This window comes from Xiphophorus hellerii, chromosome 5 (assembly GCF_003331165.1).
Source record: "Xiphophorus hellerii strain 12219 chromosome 5, Xiphophorus_hellerii-4.1, whole genome shotgun sequence".
Taxonomy (NCBI): domain Eukaryota; kingdom Metazoa; phylum Chordata; class Actinopteri; order Cyprinodontiformes; family Poeciliidae; genus Xiphophorus; species Xiphophorus hellerii.
In genome coordinates, this window is record NC_045676.1 from 6,416,870 (window position 1) to 6,438,462 (window position 21,593).

Here is a 21,593-nt window from a genome sequence, read left to right on the forward strand (position 1 = left end):
GGACAGGAATGATGCAGGATGTCTTCCAGAGTGTGGGCACGCTCCCAAGTTGCAGACTAAGGTTGAAGTTTCAACCTTAGTTGAATCTAAAAACAGCAATTTGCTGAAACAATAACACACTGAGACTTGTAATTATTATTATTATTTTAGTTATTTCAAATAGACAAAAAGCAAAATAAGAAATGTAAAAATAAAACAGATTGTCATTGACATGCAATTTTACATAAGTTGTTCAAAAAGGAGCAGGTAGAAGATACAAGGTTTTCAAAACAGCAAACACAGAGGCCTAAAAAAAAGTGACACATTTTGTTTGCCAAAATATTTAAAGGTGACTCATTATGCTATAGTGTTGGAACTCAGCTGGGGTTGCTAGGTAATGGGCTGGTCTCTGCTGGGGTTGCTAGGTAACAGACAGTGCTGCTGATTTACATTCACAAGGATTTTTGAAACAGCTCATTTTCCAGACACCAAAAAACATTAAGTTATTGCCAAAAACCAGCTGCTTGTTTTTTTTCAAGCAGCTGAGCTTTTTTTTTTTAGAAGCAGTGGAGACTCAAATAGAAGTTAAAAAAAACATACAAAATGTGGGTTTTAACTATGAGACAAAAGCTAATATTACCTTCAACAAAACAACTTGCAACCAAATGCGTGATCTCTTCGTATCAATCATTATATAACAGTCAAGAAAATAAAAACACTCAATGCACCTTCTACAGAAGATGCACGCCAAATATTCCTTCCCTGAAAATATTTGATCCAGTCATAAATGCTTTGATTCCAATTTTATTGACTCCATGACATTTTTTCAAACTGTGACTGAAAACTGAAATACAGAGAATACTGTAAAAGTAAACCAAAATAAAACCAGAGAATAAGAAATTAAGAAAGTAACAAATTTATTACAGTAAAGAAATACCGATTGTTGATTCTCATGCTTCTCTTGGTAGTTTAGTTTGAGACATCTGTGAGGAAAAAAAAGAGACACTGAAAACTGAGAGGATTTCAGTTTCCTTAAGCAGATCAAAGTGATCAAGAAAACTTGTAAAGTCATTTGTGGGCACAAAAAAATGCAAGAACATTTACATTTGGATAATCGTATCAGCTTCACTTTCCGTCCATTATTTTATTTCATTGTGGCTGGAAGAAGGTGAATCGATGGTCTGCAAGGACAGGAAGAGAGAGAGAGTTAACATTTGCACTTGCAAAACCACAAGGATTACAATAAATAAAATAATGTTGTTTGAATGAGCTATTTTAGGGCTTCTGTCACTTTAATTACAAATGGCCACACCCCCCAACTCAACATTTACACTCGTACATGAAAATGGCTGCAAAAAGATGTGTAATTATCCAACTATACATCTTTGAAAAGCAGTAGTGGAGCCTCCTGCACAACCAAAAAAATGCAGCAAGTGGTTTCTGGAAGGTAAGAGTAGCACCTACAGCTTAAAACCAACTGGCCAAACGTGATGAGGAGTATTAAAGAAATACTCCAGGAATTTAAGAAAAACACAATGGAAAACAATACACTTCATTTTTGTAGCCTAATAATACTTAAATAACCAAACAAATATGAATGCTTTTTGCATTTCAGGTAACATTATTACATTTTTGAGGTACAATTGCTCTCTAGTCAATGAGAATAGAGAGCAATTACGCATACTTTTGAAAACCTTGATACACTACTGGTTGCTTTATTGTGAAGACAAGCAATCACGCAAGTGAAATAGTTTCATTTAGTCCACAAATGTCCAGAATTGTATTAAAAATTTAAAAAGATCTAGAAATTTGGAAGTTTCTTTGCAAATATTCATATTTCATGAGAGAATGGTGTTGATATTGAAAGAGTTGATGAGAATACATTTATAAAAACTGCATATGCATTTATTTGAACATAAATCAAAATGTATTTTAACCTGAAATTATTCTGTACGAAGTATCTTAAGTGGAATATGATATTGCACTTTTTCCATTCTAAGATTGATTTAAAAAAAATTACCATCCCAATTACCCTACAGACCTGTTTGTCTGCTAACAACTATGTTGTCTGCTAACAGCTATATGTTAGCAGACAAACAGAATATACAAATACAAATTATAACCAAAATAAAACTACTTACTGCATATTGTGCAAAGATGTTTCTCTGCCTGTAGAGAAGCCAGCAGAACACGGCAGAGATGACTGCCTGCGCCAACGTGAAGAAAAGCAGAGACGACTTTAATCCCTTGGAGAATTTCTGTTGTAGGAAAAAAAGAACAGAAAATACATTTCTGTAATGCAGTTTCTTTTTTTAAAGCACAGTCTGGCTTACACTGATGCAGAAACAGTGAGAGTTCTCTAAACATTATATTTTATTTGTTCCTATTATTTCTAGAATGTCTTCCTGAATTATTTTAGTGGTGTTTTCCACATCTTTAAAGTGGCAACCTAATGATTTGTTAGCAGAGAATCCAAAAGTTATGCCCAAGTGATAATAGCACTGCTTCCACATATTTTAAAAGTAAAAGTAACTTACTAAAGTAAAAACATATTTAGTAAAAGGTCTACTGAAGTAATGAGTAACAGATCAAAATATCAATAATTTAATATTTAAAAATTACATCATCAGATGGATCAAAAAATAAAATTATGTGAAAATGTTGTACTTTAACAACCATATATTTCGAAAAATATTTCCTATAAATAACATAATCAGGCAAAATAAATATTTTTTAAAACAATTTTTTCCATATAAATATATGAAACTTTAACGAAAACTGCAGGTGTGAATTTTTGGTTAAAACATGTTTGTTCATATATCAAAGTTACTCACAGTGGGTAAAGAATCCAGAAATTTTACTCAAGTAAGAGTAGAAATACTTTATAATAGAATTACTTAAGCAAAAGTAAAAAGTACTCCTGAAAGTTACTCAACTAAATGTAACTAGTTACTACCCGACTCTGCTATGGCCAGAGTTGGGTAGTAACTCTGGCCATAGCAGAGTTACTACCCAATGGCCTTCATATGCATTTTAAAAACTTTAAAAACTTTAAAACAAGACTTACAAACACACCTGACAAGTAATTATACATCAGATATGAAAAATGGAACTAAATCACAAAGGAAATTCTCAACAATGTGACATAAATAGAAGCAGACACCAACCGTGGTGTTGATTTCGTCCGAACAGCTGGCCCCGTCTGAGTGATATGAGTAGGACTCTGTCGCCTTACAGAGCGGCAGCTGATGTTGGTATAAATCCAGAGAGTAGATGATCACAGCCACCGCTGACAGCACCATAGCTGCCACGCTCGTTACCAAACACGCCTGCACCTGGATTGGAAAAGCACAATTCACTTTCTGCATATCGCTGGAATCAGAAAAGCACAAACTGAAACGGCTAATCAGGTCATCCTAGAACTTCTAGGAAAATACTTTGGGATTTGGTGACTCAGATTCAGTCGTGGCTGTGATGGCTAACATATTTCATAAAGTAAATAAAAGCAAAGTGCATTTAACCCTCCTGTTATGTTTGTTTCTAGGGTACAGCAATAATGTTCGTGGGTCAATTTGACCCATGGAGTGTTTAATCATGCAATAGTGTCAGAAACCAAAAAATTCCTCCAAAACATTTTTGTATCTGATTATTAACTCCAATACTAACCATTTCAATCAATATTTGTGCAACGATGTTTTCTTATTTCTCACAAATAAAGGATCAATGACAACAACCTCCTCATTTACTCATTTGGACATAAAAATTGGAATTTACATTTTTTATGTCCACTGAAAAAACCTAGACAAAAAAACCCCAATAATTTCCTTGAAATTGATTTTTTGAAAAAAAAATTATATTACATTTTGATTTATATTTTTTTCAATGGGTGATCTTTATAATTGAACTTGAGACACACATACTGTTCAGGGTCAAGTTGACCCGCTGATTAAAATCAAGATAAAGGAGTCATGCAGAGAGTATTTATGTTTCCTCCACTTCTGCTGAGTGTCACTCAGTGTGGGTGGAGTTTATCCATGGGAACAGAAAAGATTCCCGTCAAAAGTAGTATGAACGCCTGCTTTCTCGCAGTTTTCTAGTGAAGAGAATAGAGAGAAAGTGGGCTTGTGGGCGTGCACATGCGCATGTATGTGTGTGGTGTGTTGTGTTTGTGTGGTGAAATATGGTTCATAGCTGCAAGGAAACATATAGAATTGGACATTTTTTCCAAGTATTTAAAAAAAAGATTTAAACTTCAAAACGGGTCAATTTGACCTGCAACATAACAGGAGAGTTAAAAGAAAATGCATGACCATGTTGATGAAGAAAAACACAGATGTATAAGCATTTTTGTCTAGTTTCTAGAGCAAATATCTCAGTTCACTTGAAATAAGACAAAAGTAACTTAAAAGTAACTATTTTTAAGTCAATAATTCTTGACTATAGATAGAGAAGTTCAAGTTCCAATTGCAGATTTTTTCACTTATAAGACACTTTTCCTGTTTTAAGAAAAAAATCTGACAGTCGAACTCAAACTTTACCTATAGTCAAGAATTATTGACTTAAAAGCAAACATATATCTTGCTGAAAAGTTACTTTTAAGTTACTTTTGTCTTATTTCAAGTGTACTGAGATATTTGCACCAGAAACTAGACAACATTTTTGGTAAGATTTTACAATATAACATTTATGCAAATAACATACTTATTGAGAATGATATAAACGATGACATAAATAATATTGTTATCATTTAAAATTCATGCAAGTTTTTATACGCCTGGCGCAGACTTACGATCTTCATTGAGAAGTGTTTATCCAACGTCACTGCAATAATTCCTGCTGCAATGAACTGAGAACAGAAACAGGTAGATTTATTACATTCCAGCTGCAACTCAAAGTGAAAAACTTCAACTTTATCAGCTTTTACACAAAGATCGTCCTAATTAACAAAAACTTCAGTATCTAGCTGCGTTTCTGTTATAAATGTGCACAAAACAGTTCTACAAATATCAGAAAAACACAATTTCACAATTCCAGCGTTTCTGTTTTTTTTTGTGTATGTGTATTTTTTTCTCTTTTTTTATTTATTTCGAACAAATAACATAAGATCAAGTAATATCAACTTACATAAAAAAAATAAATAGAAGAATAATGCTATATATATAAAGTGTCTGCTACAACAAAGAAATAAAGTAAAAAAAATATATAAAAGGTGTCTGCTTATGAGATAAAGTTAAATTTCTTAATAAGAGTTATTGTTTCACAAGTTTCTGATTATTTGAATTAAATATTTCAACAGGGGAATTGCACAAAAGCTATTATTTATATTAAATAAGAAACACAATTAAAATCACACATGAATAAGTTTGTTCATACACTAAGTTATTAAAAATGTTCCTGTTTTCTTCTTTGTAGTTTACGTCAGTGGCAACATCCTGTGGTTGATCCTGTGCAAAAATGTGTTTCCAATGCAGTTTTGCAAAATAAACCCATCTTGATATAGCTGGGTAAAAAAACACACCTCACCCTAACACAACAACTTTTAATAAACTTTAAAATTTATGAGATAGGCATATTTCCATAAAGCAAATTTATTTTTGAAATGTCAAATTGCACAATTATATAGTCAACGTAAACACAGCTACTATGTAAATAATCTACATAATATACTCAGTTGATTTTTTTTTTCAATAATATTCAAATTTATTGAACATGGCTGTATAAGAAGACGCAAACAAAACAGCTCACTGTTAATCCGGTCCACCAGGGAACGCCAAAGTAGACAACAGGAGTGTGTACAGTGAAGTGTAGAGGCAGTGAGTAAGTTATGACCATCAGCCCCAGCATCACTTGGCTCAACTGGTGCAAACACAACGAAAACACATACAAATCATTACTGTGGAAACTGAAAAAGAAGAGATTATAATGGCTTTTTTAAATTGGATTAAAACAGTTTTTTGTATTAGGGCATATTACCCAACAGAAAAATGGTGGATCTGTGAAGAACGGTGAGGCTCCTTTTCGGTTTCAGTGCTAACCCAATCCAGTTTCTGATCCAATTTGGTTAGAACTACTCAGATTCTGTCCCAACACCATGAACTCCATTGGGTCATTTCTGATGGATGGATCCGATCTTTTGATAGCTGGTTTGTTTGTTTGTTTGTTTTTTCTGCCAGTCATCATACATGTAAGCTACATGTCCGACTTAGCTTGCAAATAAAAGCTATTAGCTGAGCTAACTTTGCTTGTTCGCCAATAATTACTACGATAAATAGCACAGATATTTATTTTAGTACTACGCAGAGGTGGGTAGAGAACTCAAAAAAATTTAATTGAGTAATAGTAGTAATGCACTTATACTGTTTATAAGGTAGGAAGAAGATCCAGTTCTAAGTTTGTGGGTTGTTTATAGTTGTCATAGCAACTCCAAATCAACTGCCTGCCAAGATGGATGCCAGTTACAAAGTTTACGGAAGTGTGACGTCACATTAAAACGTTTACCCGTGACCTATGTAAGTTCGACGCTAAGAAGCTTACCGAAGAAGAAGATACTAGCCAGGCTAACACAAACTTGAAAACAGACGTAAATATACTCACCCCCAGACATTTGGGCTCGCCCTTCTGTATGGCGGCGTGCAGCTGCTGTTGTCTGTATTAAGGAAGAATAATATAACTTTAACTTTGGACAAAAAGTTTGGCCTCTCCTTCCTTAGAGTCCCGGAATCTCTGGCAGACGGACTGCGGCTGGAGGAAGTGAAACCACGACACTGCGCGTTGACGTCACAGATCACGGAGTTTAATTCATAACAAAGCAATCAATAACAAAGCTGCAGAGATACAGAGATATATTCATTACCTGTAACAGGAGAAATAGAAAATGAAACACAAAGAAACAAAAGGGGCAGAGACGCGTCTCTGGAGAAAGCTTATTATGCCAAAAAGCAAAACAGTGGTAGCATTCTGAATTTTTAACGTTTTACATGAAGTTTTATACTGAGTGGGCGTTTCTTCAATTTAATATATTCTACTAAGGCGTTCCACTCTTTAACCAATTATAACCTCCCGTATGGACTACAGGAAACTTGAGAAGTCTCCCAATTTACAACGAAGTTCCAAAGGCGTCTGGTTTCTATCGAGAGACAAAGGCGGACCAGTTAATCTTGGACGATACCAGGTACGAATGTCCCTGGCGCCGAGAGTCTTAAGATAAGATTTCGCAGACACCCATAAATCTGACGTCTCTTCCATTATCTCTCCTAACGTTCTCGAAGAGACTTGCATCTTGTAATTTTCAAAAAATGTTATCTTTGCAAACCCCAGTTTTGCTTTTGCACACTCAGCCTCCCAAAAGATTAAGTTCTGCCAAAATAATACATAAAATATACAGGACAAAATAGAGTATAATTCCTGAGCCATTTTCTAATAGTAAAGAAAACATTTTCATACAAACAATTTCCATTTGGTTCTAATATCGTCACAGATAATACAGTTTTTCAAATACATTCATCCTTTAATAGTTTTTAATATGAGATAATACAATCTTCAGTGAACATGGTATTAATACTTAGAAGTTAAATGTTACGGGGTTTCAATCTTCTATTTTGCATTAGTTTTACACCATCGCAGATGCTGGCCTCCAGCAGTTCTCCCCAACTGCCTGCAAGAATGTTAATTTATGTTTCTGTGATCTGGCCGGGCTGCAAGCGGCCCCATTTAATGATCTGCATTCTAACCCCTGTGTGTCCGGTTCAAAACAAGAGTATCAAACCTACCCTTTTACACATGCATAAAATTAACTGCATTAAGCACCAAAATCAATAATTTTCCACGACAGTCCCCGTTTTGAGGTCTCAATTAAGAGACCTCACAAAAATTAATAAAGCCTTCTAATAGAGGACCAAAAACTATGCATTATACTACTAAAGAATAAAAACCCAAAAATCAAAAAATAAAAAACTCAAAAGAGAGAGAGAGACCTGAATATATAACAGTCCCCGTTTTCAAACAGAACCTGCAAGCTCCACAACTCCCTCATCAGGAACACCACGAAAGAGCATCTGATAGGGAGGTGGAGCCGGTGGTCCACTACTTCCCTTTTCAATTGAGACTGTAATAAGCCTAAGGATAAGTGAACGGACGCACGGAATACAACAGCATCCACACGTCACCACTATGGCAACAAACGTAGCCACAGAAACTAGCAATGACATGACAATCCCCTTCCATTTACCAAAAATAGTAGAAAACCACCTGTCTAAACCACCATCAATACCCGAATGTTCATGCATAGTGTTACTCAGAATTCTCAAACCCTCCAGGGCTCGAGTGACAGATCCATCAGGGGCAGTATTGTTTGGAATAAAAGTACAGCAGCTCTCTTGGAACATAAAGCAGACTCCACCCTTTTCGGCCAACAGCATGTCCAACGCCATCCGATTTTGAATTGTCATTAAAGAAGTAGGAGCTAACTGATCCTTCAAACCCCCAACAGCATCCCTGGTCAGATTCGCTAACCTCAGAAGATTATAATGGACATAATTTATCCTGTCAACATTTTTATTCGGAGTGATAGGAAAAAGAGCTGATAGTACTGGCATATTTTCAAAACCTGCTGCAATTTGATCCGCCAATTTATATTGATCCGGAACCCCTCTCGGCACGCCGATGGCATCTACATAAGTGGGAGAATTAGTAGTCAAATCAAATGCAGTATCAACACGTGTATTACGCACCTGTCGCTCATGTCTCCGTGTCCGTAAAGTGAGCACCTGCGCCGGACCTACAGGATCAAGTCTTTCTCCAACAACCATAAGCGGCACTGCAAGGCGAGTCATAGCACATATTCCAACAGTCCTAGGAGGAATTCGCACATATAATCTATCACCCCCACAAAAATAATAAAGTCCAGCTCTTGCCCAACTCCCGATTCCGGATGCTGTTAAAGTAACATTACACCAATCACTAGAAATCTGTCCTAGATTGAAATCCGGCTTAAGATGAGTAAAATTAAAACACACATACAACCCTTTACCCTTAACCGGAAGAAAAGTTCCCGTCTGAGTATAGTTATTAATAGGTGGATATATGTTGGCAAGCGCATCACAATTTATGGGGTCTGCCTCAGTTGTCAATTTCAGCATGCAATTAAAACCCCAACTATCTCCCAAGTGTAATGGGGCAGGTTCAGTGTAAAGATGAGGTCTAGCTGTGGCACATGCAATGCAGTTCCCAATATTAGTTTCCTTAGCCGTTTGAACCATCCAATTCAGCCATAAATTCCTGTCCCTATAGCCAGTCGCTGTTTGAATGATATCCAACGGTGTAACTGCAGAGTAGTCAATTTTAGCCGCAAACTGATCAGGAACATCCATGTCCCCGTCTTCTTCACCATCAGGTCTGACCATATTAATTTTGATAACCCCAAGTGGATCTTTATCATCAATTGAGGCACCTAAAGTCAAATAAACAGCTGCATCCGCCGGATACTTTGTAAAGAAAGGATTGTGCATTGAAGAAATGGTTAGCACTAAAGGATTTTGACCCTTCGCTGGAGAATGTATTAAAGACCCTCGTTTTATGGTAACCTTGTCATATTCAGTGTCATATTTATGAGCATAAGGTGGACTCCAACTTGATCCCACCCATCTGAAGGCCGATTTCCAAGTGGGACACAAGTGACGAACCCCATTTTCCTGAGTAATACAGTGTCGCTGGAAGGTCAGATCCCCACACAAATACAAAGGAGTGTTCTGCCAGGATCGGGGGGTCGACCAGCAGCGACGAATTACCTCACACAGATCAATTTGATAATCAGTTACAGTACCCAAAGTGTAGTTCAACTCAATTCCACGATATTTAGTGAGGCACTTGTCTACAGGAGATCTCAAAGAACGCTTCACACGAGCAGTCACATTTCCGCCAGACACTTCGCGCTTGACAGAAATCGGTCGGAGATCAAGTGTCTGTGAGGAAATGATTCCACCCGTGGATCCTCCTAAAGCCCACATTCCCAGCACATTGAGTCCAAAAAACACACCCAGTAAAAACTTCCACTCCCCGTTCATGAATCTTAAGCTGAACTCCATCATGCAAACCTGTCAAATGTAATCCTGTGTTATTCAACAATCCAATACTCACCTTTTAAACCACAAACTTTCACCGGTCAAAATTAAAAATGAAAACCACTTATCTTTCTACAATTATGTAAAAATCATAAACTTAATTATCATAATACAACACAAAACTACAGTACATATAACAGCCCAAAAATGTAAAAACGCAAAAAATAAGACTAAGATATGTATATAGCAATAGCTAAGAATTGTTATGCAAACTTAAAAAACAATATTCGCCACAAATCAAAATCATAAAGACATAAGAAATTACAGAATAGTTTCTTTTTTTTTTTTTTTGTTCTTTGATAGTCTCTCAGAAACAAAATATGAAATCTTCGTCAAAAAATGATAAAAAATTACAAAAGAGTCTTTGTTTTTTTTTAAATGTTCTTTGATAGTCTTTCAAAAACAAAATATGAAGTCTTCATCAGAAAATGATAAAATGTTACGCGCAAAAAAAAAAACAAAACGAGAGTCTTTTCCGAGTTCGCAAAAAACGACAACACGCAATAAAAATGAATCAATGTTGATCCTCTTGTAGCCTGATCCTTCTCGGCTAGAAACCTCAGGTTTCCAGCTGAGCGGCCGTTGCTCACTGAAAATTGGATTATTATGCCAATATAACAGTGAGTTTTAAGGAGAATATAAAATCTCCTTTTTCCTCAATAGAAGGACATCGGAACAGGATTATTATGCCTGTCCGAGCCTTTTAAACTTTGAATTTCAGGTACTTGAAGTGGTTGTGGCAGGAATTCCTGCTACACTCCCTCCTGGAAGCGCCTGGCGTTGCTCCTCGTCCGAAGATTGAAGCTGAAGATCTTCTTGTATGTCTCGGAGCGCACGCTGTGGCTCCTCGGCTGCTGTGCACTGACTCCAATGAAACCAGGTGTCTCCTTTCCCTTGCAGACGGACAGCATGAGATGTTCTCTCCACGACTCGGTATGGTCCGGTGAAGCGAGGTTCCGACCACTTTCTTTTGATGACTTTCAGGCGCACCCAGTCGATTCCCGGAACGGGTGGTGAGCCGGGACGTTCCTGTGTCGTCTGATATTTCACAAATTCCCCTGCCAGGATCTGTAACTCATTAAAGAAATCTTTATGAGATAAGTGTGCAAGTTCACCTTTCCATCCTGGAATGCGAGTTGCAGGTCCTGGAAACATCCGTCCCGTCTGAAGCTCATATGGAGAGAATCCTGTTGATTGGTTAACAGACATTCGAACAGACATCAAGGCAATAGGCAAAGCATCCACCCAATTTAATTTAGTATGTGCACATATTTTAGCCAATTTCTGTTTAACAGTTTGATTCAGTCTCTCAACTTTGCCTTGTGATTGAGGATGATATACTGTACCGAATGAATGTTTCAGTCCGAGCAGCTGCTCCACCTTCTGCAAATCTTGGTTCCTGAAATGAGTGCCGTTGTCTGATCTCACCTTCTCTGGAAAACCATGGGTTGGAATGTAATAATTGATCAGACACTTTATGACAGTTTTGCTGTCCTCTTTTTTAGCTGGCCACGCCTCTGGCCAGCTCGAATATGCATCCACACACATTAATACATACCTGTATCCTCTAACGGGTGTTATCATGTCTGTAAAATCAATAATAATCTCCTTACCCGGTTGTGTAGTCCAAGGAAAATGTCCCACTGGTGGTCTGACAGTTGGTTTTGCATTGTGTTGTCCACAAATTTCACATGTTTTCACATGGTTCTTGACCATGTCCCTCAAAAATGGATGCCACCAGTGCTCCAGGTTTTTTAACATCTGTGCAATACCTACATGTCCGAGTCCATGAGCTTCCTGGAAAACCTGGAATCTCATATTTGGAGGGAGAATTACTTTACCATTCGGTCCGCGCCAGAGTCCCTCATTGCAGATGGCACCCCTCGCTTTCCAGACAGAACGTTCCTCAGGTGACACGCCTTTCTGGTGAAAAATAATTTTCTCCAGGTTATTCTGTTCCATCTGTTCCATTTCAGTACTCACCATGAAGAGAGATGGCAGGTATCCAGCTGCTTCTTTGGCTGCCTCATCCGCGGCCGCATTTCCTGCTGCCACTCTGGTCTTACTCTGATCATGTCCCTTGCATTTAATCACCGCAACAGACTGAGGCAACAGCAATGCCTCCGCCAATTCTTTCATTTCAGTTTCATGTTTTATGGGCTTTCGTGCTGCAGTTATAAATCCTGCTCTGAGCCACTGAGGAAGTTCCACATGAACGGCACTTGCTACATAGGCTGAATCACTATATAGATTTACCCTCATTCCCTCAGCTAATTTCAGAGCTTCAATCATTGCTTTGAGTTCTGCTCTCTGTGCCGATTGCGCACCCTGCAGTCTTTCTGCCCTCAAAACGTGAAACTCGCTGCCCAAGTCTTCCACCACAGCGAATGCTGCTCTCAGTCCATCTGTATCATGTCGAAAACAGCAACCATCTGTATAAAAATTTCTCACACCTTCACCAGCCAAAGGAGAAGCTTGTAGGTCAGGTCTTATTTTTTCTTCTTTTTGTACTAACTCCTCACAATTATGCGGCTCTCCTTCCTGCATCCTGTCAGCCATATTCACTCCGTTGTGTACAAAAGTTATATTAGGTGATTCCAGAATTTTGCTCAATTTTTGTTGTCTCAATGTTGTCAATGTGAAATGTTGTGAATTCACATATGCTACCACACTGTGTGATGTCATCACCTGCAGTGGATGACCCATCACAATGTGTGCAATTTTTTGAATCATTTTTCCTACACCTGCAGCATGTCTTGTACACGCTGGATGTCTTATCTCCATAGGATCTAGCATTGCGCTAACATACTGGAGAATTTTCCTCTCACCCCCTGTTTTCTGAAACAGAACGGCATTCACTGTCAGTTCTGTTACAGAAACATCCAAATAGAATGGTAAAGAATAGTCCGGAATAGCCAGCTGCGCCGCCGCAGCCAACTGTTGTTTCAGAGAGATAAAAGCTTCTTCTGCCTCCATAGTCCAAGTCAGAGCATGGGTGAGCTGACGAATCCCATGCTCTCTGACTAACGCCCGTAAGGGGTCTGTCAATTCTGTATAGTTAGGAACATAGTTCCTACTATATCCAGTCAGTCCAAGAAAAGACAACATGTCCTTCACCGTACATGGTTTGGGGTGATTGAGAATCGCAGATTTATGGCTGGCAGACATCTGAGTGCCTGTCCCAGTGATAATCCGCCCCAAAAAAGAAACTTGCTTCCTAGCAATTTGCAGCTTAGATCTGCTCACTTTAAAACCCCTGTCTGCTAGATGTGACAACAAACTTCGCGTGCCCTCAATACAAGACTCCAACGTCTGTGCTGCCAGCATGAGGTCATCAACATACTGAATCAGGGTCACGCCTTCTGGTAAGAAACAGTCCGCTAACTGCTGTTTCAGAACCTGATTAAAGAGCCCTGGTGAAAGAGCAAAACCCTGAGGCAGACGTGTATATCTCAGCTGCTGACCCCTGTAGGTAAAAGAAAACACATCCCTACATTCCTCATCCAATGGGAGACAAAAGAAAGCATTAGCAAGGTCCACACAAGAGAACCAAGTCTGAGACGGGTCTAGGTTAGTCAACGCAACATGCGGATTAGGTACTGGCACCGTAGGGGTCAACAAAACAGAATTAATCGCCCTAAGGTCATGTGCCATTCGGTATTTACCTGTCCCCTTTTTTTCCACTGGCAAAATAGGAGTGTTCCAGGAAGAGGTGGAAGATTCTAACACACCCGCTTCCAGAAGACCCCCAATAGTTTCTGCAATTCCCTCCTCTGCCGCCCGCTTATGAGGATATTGTGACCTCCAAATCGGAGGGCCCGGTTGTAAATCAAACGTGACAGGTGTGACATCAACAAGCCCCACATCAGTGGGACCCGTAGCCCATAAACACTCCGGGAGGGAAGCCAACATCGCAGCCGCAGTTGGATGATCAGTCAGCTCCCTACCATGGTGTCTAGGAAGTTGAACATGTTCCAAAACCACAGAGTCCACAGCCGAACACTTTATTTTGTATGTGTTTGTAGAAGGAGAGAAAAAGAGGTCAGGAGCAACGGTATTCTGCCAGTCTGAAGCTGCAAGGGAGCGTTTTACGACGCCCCCTAACTCCATGGCCTGATGACCAGGATGGAGAGCCAAAGAAATATGTGGAACTGCTTCATCATGCATCTTATACCAAAACAACTGATCCTGAGTCAGATTAACTGCAGCAGCAACACCCTCCGGTGCCACATAAATGTCCTGTGAAAACACAGTCCAATCATTACTGGCTAAATTCGCCTCAAACTGCTCCTGGTACCATTCAGTCTGGTCTCGGTCATAAAACAAAGTGACATGAGGAAAATCAGGAGCAGACCCATACGGTGCCAGCGCTTGGATCCAGGGTTTCCAAAGCAGAAAACAGGACAGAATCCCAGCATGGTCCGTCGATTCTGGCTGTAAAAGACCCCAGTATATATCAGCCAGGTGCTCCTCGGATTGTTGGAGCAAAAATTGTCCATGCGTATATACTTCAGTGCAGGCATGGGAAGATCCATCAGGAAAAGTGACAAGTAGTCCATCAGGTCCGCACAAAATAGTGGCCCCCAGAGCAATCAACAAATCTCTCCCTAATAAATTCACGGGAGATGAGGGGGAACACACAAAAGGATGTGACACTCGTTGTCTGCCCACAACAGTGTGCAGAGGTGTGGAAATAGGCAGAGTTTGTTTCACCCCGGAAAAACCAACCACGGATATAGTCCGACTAGAAAGTTTTTGTGATGGCATGACAATATTCATGGTGGAATATGTTGCTCCCGTATCCACCAAAAATGGCAATGTTTGTCCATCAACTGTCACATCAATCAGGGGATCTGCCAAAGCTCCCTGATTCAGGTTCCTCTCTGGGGTGTGTCAATATTCTCCAGCCTGAAAGTACTGTCCAGGATGTCGCGGAAGTAATGCAGCATTTGGAGGCTGTTGTGGCAGACTCGGCAACGCTCCATCTTGTGCAACAACCGGTGTATAATGAGGACACTGCTGAACCCAGTGACCCTCCTCTCCACAATAAAAACACCTGTCATTACGTCTCCCGCCTCGTGGACCCCTTCCTCGCACACCCGACCATGCGGGGGCTCTCCCTCTTCCCCCACGCCACCCCCGAAAACCAGACTGCCAGCGCGGGGCGACATAGATTTGCGGACCAGGTTGTGCTACTGGAACAGGGACCTGACCCGGAACAGGAATTGATGGAGCAGCTGTTGTTAACATAGCTTTAGCCTCCTTCTGTTCCTGTTTGGTAAGCTGCAGTTTCTGTCTAGCTTCGCTTAATTGAAGTTTCAGTAATTGTTTCTTAAAATCTTCCTGCTCCTTCTCCGCCTCTCTCTCCTCATCCTGAGAAATCTGCAAATTATGCAACAAATGCAACTCCCATTTTGCATGGTCACAAGATTTCAACTCCGGGTTTTTTCTCATTTGAGCGGCGACAGAAGGAGGGACACCCTCCAAAACAGCTTGGCGGAAATGTTCCCTCATTAGTGTGGGCTGAGTTGGATGAACTCCAGTTTGTCGTCTCCAGATGTCTAAGGCTTTGTCTAAAAATACCTTTGGGTGTTCTTTGGAATCCCAAAAAAATTTAGGAATAATTGAAAGAGACACAGGAGGAAACGTGTCCCGCAATGCTGCACCCACAAGAGTCAGAACAGCTGAAAGGGGCGTGTGATCAGGTATATGCAGAGTTCCAGCAGACAGTTCAACATTATGGTAATTCGTTGTCGTTGTTGAACGACTTAAAATAGCTCTAAAATCCCCCAATGCTAACATCATCCCCCCTGTTAATGTATCCAAGGCATGTAGCCAAGGAGTAGCCCCATCTGCTAAAGAGGGTAATTTGTCAATCAGGGTCTGTATATCCCCAAAAGAGAACGGCTTGTATCTCTGTCCTTGTTGCGATACTAATAAAGGCATATTATGATGAAAAGACTCCTGAGACTGAATTGACTGATTCTCTGATTCACTTGCTAAATCTTTAAGGTGAGTGGGGAAATTATCCACAACACGCCGCAATTTCCCCTCCACGTGCGAAAGACGCCTGCGAAAAGAATCTCCACCAGAGGGGGCAATCACACCCCGTGGTGTTCCAACCTCACTAGGGGAGGGACTATTCTCCCTACTCTGCATATCAGTTTGGTGAAACCCCTCCCGATAAAACCCCGGAGTGGAGGGAAACCTCGCAGCGCCCCTCACACGTGGAGGAGAAGAAAATGAGCCGCCCCGAGCAGGCGGTGCGTCCTCTACAAGACGGCCCACCAAGTTCATATCCACGCTCAGTTGTACCTCCCTCTGCTCCTCCTCGTGTCGGGGAGGAGCAAAAGTAGGCACGCGGCTGCCTGGGCGATGTGTAACTTGAGCCATACTTGGGTAAATCGCAGAAGGAGGCAGGGAAAAATAAACTGTTTTTTCACGCTGAACCCGATCTGCCATAGGCAGACTATCAGGAACAGATTGGGAATTGTTAAGGGAAGTCGTCAAATCATGCGGCTCCCTCACCGGCGGAGAGCTAGAACGCGAAGGACGCGCTCTCATAAGATCCCAGTCCACCGTGCCCCCACGAACATTTAAAACTGGATATAAACCCGTGTAAGAGGGAGTACTATCCTTATATGGAGGCGGAAGTGGAGCGCCCAACGGACTAAGTACCTGTTCAGGGTGTTCAGAGCCCACCTCCGGACGATCTACTTGGGCATGAGATGAGTCCGAAGTCCGTGTAGCTGACCCCTTTTTATAAAAGTGATCTGTACCCTGCCAACTCACCAAAAGCTTAGCCCATAACTGCCTATCCTGTTCCGCGTTCTCCAACTTCTGACACAGTTTCTTTCTAGCAAAAAAATTAGCTGCGTCTTTTTGAACTCGCAGCGCATCCCTGTCAGCCAAAGCCTGCTTTAAACAGACATTCAAAATCAAACCCAAAGGCTTTTCAGCATTAAGGAGTTCGTCCTGTTTGCGGACCGCATTTTCCAGCACAATTTTCAATTCATCCGCCTTCACATTAAGCGAATCCAAACCGAGCTGTTGATCATAAATACAAATGAAGTCAGCAATCTGGTCCCGCAAAGTTTTCCATGGACCCAGACCATATGAATGGCTTACAACATCCGTTTTAAACTCAGTATCCATAATAACTTTACGATAAAACGCAGCAAAATCAACACAAATTCACACAAACAGCACTATTCAAACCACTTAACACTGCTCAAACACACAGCCAGCCCGAACTCGCACACGCGCACACACACGACCACACACGCATATATACACGCAGAGCTCTGCACGCACACTTCACAAAGAAGAGCCGCTAGCTTCAAAAACACCACAAACAGACAAATACAGATAACACTAAACAGAATAATAGACAAATAGAAAGAGAAGAGGAGAAGGAAGACAAAAAATACAAAGAAGGCGCCAGCTAAAAATAAAAATGCAACATCAAAGCTCGCCACAATCAATACTAAGAATTTACCACAAATTCTGTGTATCGGCCTACCTCAGACCTATCTAGTTCAAACAAAATACACAACGCTTGCCTCAAGCGAAACCAAGAATTTACCACAAATTCTGTCCATCGGCCTCCCGCAGACCTATCTAAAGTGTGCCACACACTAATCCTTAATTCCTAAAACCCACCGCAGGCTATTGTCAAAGTCTACCCCAGACTATTGTACGCACGGAAATTCATTTTTTAGGGACCCAGTCATTGATTCCCAGGGCACAAGAACACAATTAACAAACCCAGCTGTAACGACGGAGGGAGCGCAAAATCCTCCGTCTGAACCCGCCACGGTCCCCTGTGGTGCGTATGTCTATAAAGTGTACAACACACTACCCGTCAAAGTCTACCACAGACAAACATTCCAGCCTTTTAATTCAATTCTAAGTCAACAAAGTCAAGTAGAAACAATCTATCCTCTCCTACAGCTCCGAACTCCGAACAGCTGCCGCTGACTACGCCAATTCACGCCGGCCCAACCACAGACGACCAAAAAATAATCAAATAGTATCTTACCGCATCAAGCCGTCGAGCCGAAACAGGCCGATCCGCCTGCCAAAACTTCAGAACCGGACGAAGCCCCCAATTATTAAGGAAGAATAATATAACTTTAACTTTGGACAAAAAGTTTGGCCTCTCCTTCCTTAGAGTCCCGGAATCTCTGGCAGACGGACTGCGGCTGGAGGAAGTGAAACCACGACACTGCGCGTTGACGTCACAGATCACGGAGTTTAATTCATAACAAAGCAATCAATAACAAAGCTGCAGAGATACAGAGATATATTCATTACCTGTAACAGGAGAAATAGAAAATGAAACACAAAGAAACAAAAGGGGCAGAGACGCGTCTCTGGAGAAAGCTTATTATGCCAAAAAGCAAAACAGTGGTAGCATTCTGAATTTTTAACGTTTTACATGAAGTTTTATACTGAGTGGGCGTTTCTTCAATTTAATATATTCTACTAAGGCGTTCCACTCTTTAACCAATTATAACCTCCCGTATGGACTACAGGAAACTTGAGAAGTCTCCCAATTTACAACGAAGTTCCAAAGGCGTCTGGTTTCTATCGAGAGACAAAGGCGGACCAGTTAATCTTGGACGATACCAGGTACGAATGTCCCTGGCGCCGAGAGTCTTAAGATAAGATTTCGCAGACACCCATAAATCTGACGTCTCTTCCATTATCTCTCCTAACGTTCTCGAAGAGACTTGCATCTTGTAATTTTCAAAAAATGTTATCTTTGCAAACCCCAGTTTTGCTTTTGCACACTCAGCCTCCCAAAAGATTAAGTTCTGCCAAAATAATACATAAAATATACAGGACAAAATAGAGTATAATTCCTGAGCCATTTTCTAATAGTAAAGAAAACATTTTCATACAAACAATTTCCATTTGGTTCTAATATCGTCACAGATAATACAGTTTTTCAAATACATTCATCCTTTAATAGTTTTTAATATGAGATAATACAATCTTCAGTGAACATGGTATTAATACTTAGAAGTTAAATGTTACGGGGTTTCAATCTTCTATTTTGCATTAGTTTTACACCATCGCAGATGCTGGCCTCCAGCAGTTCTCCCCAACTGCCTGCAAGAATGTTAATTTATGTTTCTGTGATCTGGCCGGGCTGCAAGCGGCCCCATTTAATGATCTGCATTCTAACCCCTGTGTGTCCGGTTCAAAACAAGAGTATCAAACCTACCCTTTTACACATGCATAAAATTAACTGCATTAAGCACCAAAATCAATAATTTTCCACGACATCTGTCAGTCAGTTTCACTTTGTTCGGATCGTCCAGCACCTGGACACTTAAATCCCTGGAGATAGACACGGCCATCTTCTGCTGATGGCGACAACACCGCTGTTACACAATGTTAATCGACCATCCAAAGCTTTTCTTGCTCTGCGCAAGTAAAGCATTTAGGCTTAAGTACATAATGTAACTTTTATAAAGAATGTGCCTTTTATTTGTTAAAACTGTCATTATCTCCTGACTGTTAAGAGATAGATAACCTGTGAAACGATCAACGTTTCCGCCGTAGCTTCTTCTTCTTTTGGGTTTTAATGGAGTCTTAACCAACTGAAGGTGCATTTACCGCCACCTATTGGTCTGGAGTGTGGACGTCAACGATAATCTCCTCCCTGAGCTACTATTGATGTCTGAAGAAATGCAACACTCCCCACCAAAAACAACCAATCAGAACCAGTAGGAGGGTCTTATCGCTGTGAGTCAACTTCATGTACTCGCTGCTAAATTTGCTAATGGTGGAAAAACAACTTAGTGTTACAAGAAAACTGTTTATCCGCCTTCAACTAGCATTAGCATTCACAACAGGCTCTACTGATGGGGAAAACCTGTGCTTAGTAGAAAGAAAGGAGGGAGGGGCAGGGGATGAGAGATTGTGATTGGCAGCAGTAAGACCCGCCTCCTGGCTCTGATTGGCTGTTTCTAGTTAGCGCTGGGAAAAGACAGAGATAACATTTTTTCAAAGATTATCTGACTGACTCATATCATACTGTTATGACATACAGACACTTTCAACAAATATGTAAAAAAAAACAAAAAAAAACAACACTATTTTTAAAATAAAACATACATACTGCAGCTTTAAGAAAGTTACAGGAAGAATTGCAGAAAAATGCTAGCTTTATAATCATTCTTAGTTTGAAACTGACCAGCTCTATTGCTTAACACCTGGATAGAGTAAGATTTATACTGAGTATTATAGAAACAGCTTTAACAATTTGAGTTAGGGTCAATTTGTTTGAGTTTGGCTGGAGTTAGAAAGATTTTAAGTTGCATTATTCTAACTACTACGTATTTTGACGTGTTTTAATAAAAATCAGAAGCACGCTGATTTTTATCAACGTTTTTCTGATGCAGGGTCTGTAGGCGTATAATCAAACACGACAGAGATTTTAAAAAGCAGATGAACTCTGATTAAACGGCCACAGTGGTCTGTGCTGCTTCCAGGTCATAGTTCTGCTCTGTTGTTTCTAATGGTCATTTGTTAAACCACCAAACTCCAAACTTACAATCTAATGATGAATCAAAAGTACATCATGTGTGATTCCTACCTTGTATTGGACAGTCAGTGGTCTCTCCGTCTGTTTTCTGTCTGCTCTCCACACTGTGCCTCCCTAACTTCTCTGTTCAGAGCCAGCAGGGTGTGTGTGAGGAGAGAGAGAATGTGTTTACCAGGGACAGACTAGTGTGTGTCTGTGGGAGAGGTCCAGTAAAGCTCCCCCTCCTTCATTTCCTCTACCAGTTTTGTGCATTCCACAAATCAGTTTCTTGTTGGGGTTTTTCACTGTGAACTGTTCATCTGGGAACCAGGAACCGGATCATTTCTGCAGACCGGAGTCTCTCCGTCGAGGTAAATAATCCTGTTTTAGGAATATAAATACGCACATGTTGGTGTTGTTTGTGTTACGCGAGAAGCTGACATTAAAAATGTCAACATGAAGAGTTACAGATGTAGACTACTCTCCACCTCTCCAGTCTACATAATACTTACAGCCAGAGGTGGACAGAGTACCCAAAAAATTTACTCGAGCAAGTGTAGCAATACTTCAACGTACTTTTACTATAGTAAAAGTAAAAAGTAGCCATCCAAGAAATTACTCAAGTAAGAATAAAAAGGTATTTGGTGGAAAGTCTTCTGAAGTGAGTAACTGATCAAATTATCAATCATTTAATATTTAAAAATGACATCATCAGATGAATCAAAATATAAAGTTAAGTGGAATATTTTATGGACCAAAATGAAAATACTTTAATAAAATAGCATAGTACAAAATAGCAAAAGTAGACAAAAGACAAATCAATTTCTTTCAATATAAAGTTAATGAAACTAACAAAAACTGCAGGTGTGTGTGTCTGTGTCTGGGAAATTTTTAAACATGTTTATTTTTCATTCAGTGAAATTACTCACAGTGGGTAGGGAATCAGTTTTAAGTAAAAG

The 21,593-nt window shown here is 40.0% G+C and overlaps 1 protein-coding gene and 2 long non-coding RNA genes across 6 annotated transcripts; 1 reads left to right on the forward strand and 2 right to left on the reverse strand.

The window, feature by feature from the left end:
- Nucleotides 1-128: 128 nt before the first annotated feature.
- On the forward strand, nucleotides 129-4,843 carry LOC116720271 (uncharacterized). The gene is made up of 3 exons (XR_004339355.1): nucleotides 129-373; nucleotides 405-964; nucleotides 4,831-4,843. It is a non-coding gene; the product is annotated as an uncharacterized LOC116720271 (long non-coding RNA).
- Nucleotides 768-20,826, reverse strand: tmem176 (transmembrane protein 176). Of its 4 annotated transcripts, none has more exons than XM_032563416.1 (8): nucleotides 20,707-20,826; nucleotides 19,396-19,468; nucleotides 6,574-6,629; nucleotides 5,725-5,835; nucleotides 4,769-4,825; nucleotides 3,147-3,314; nucleotides 2,121-2,237; nucleotides 768-1,160 (listed from the first exon to the last, which is right to left on the reverse strand). In XM_032563416.1, exons 2-8 carry the CDS (start codon nucleotides 19,463-19,465, stop codon nucleotides 1,119-1,121), a joined length of 621 nt encoding a protein of 206 aa, XP_032419307.1. In that variant the 5' UTR covers nucleotides 19,466-19,468; nucleotides 20,707-20,826; the 3' UTR covers nucleotides 768-1,118. The 4 variants fall into 4 exon arrangements, with proteins under 4 accessions (XP_032419307.1, XP_032419309.1, XP_032419308.1 ...); XM_032563418.1 differs by having other exon boundaries at nucleotides 6,574-6,625; nucleotides 19,392-19,468; XM_032563417.1 differs by having other exon boundaries at nucleotides 19,396-19,471; nucleotides 20,707-20,819.
- Nucleotides 10,725-19,384, reverse strand: LOC116720275 (uncharacterized). The gene is made up of 2 exons (XR_004339360.1): nucleotides 18,139-19,384; nucleotides 10,725-11,165 (listed from the first exon to the last, which is right to left on the reverse strand). It is a non-coding gene; the product is annotated as an uncharacterized LOC116720275 (long non-coding RNA).
- Nucleotides 20,827-21,593: the final 767 nt, after the last annotated feature.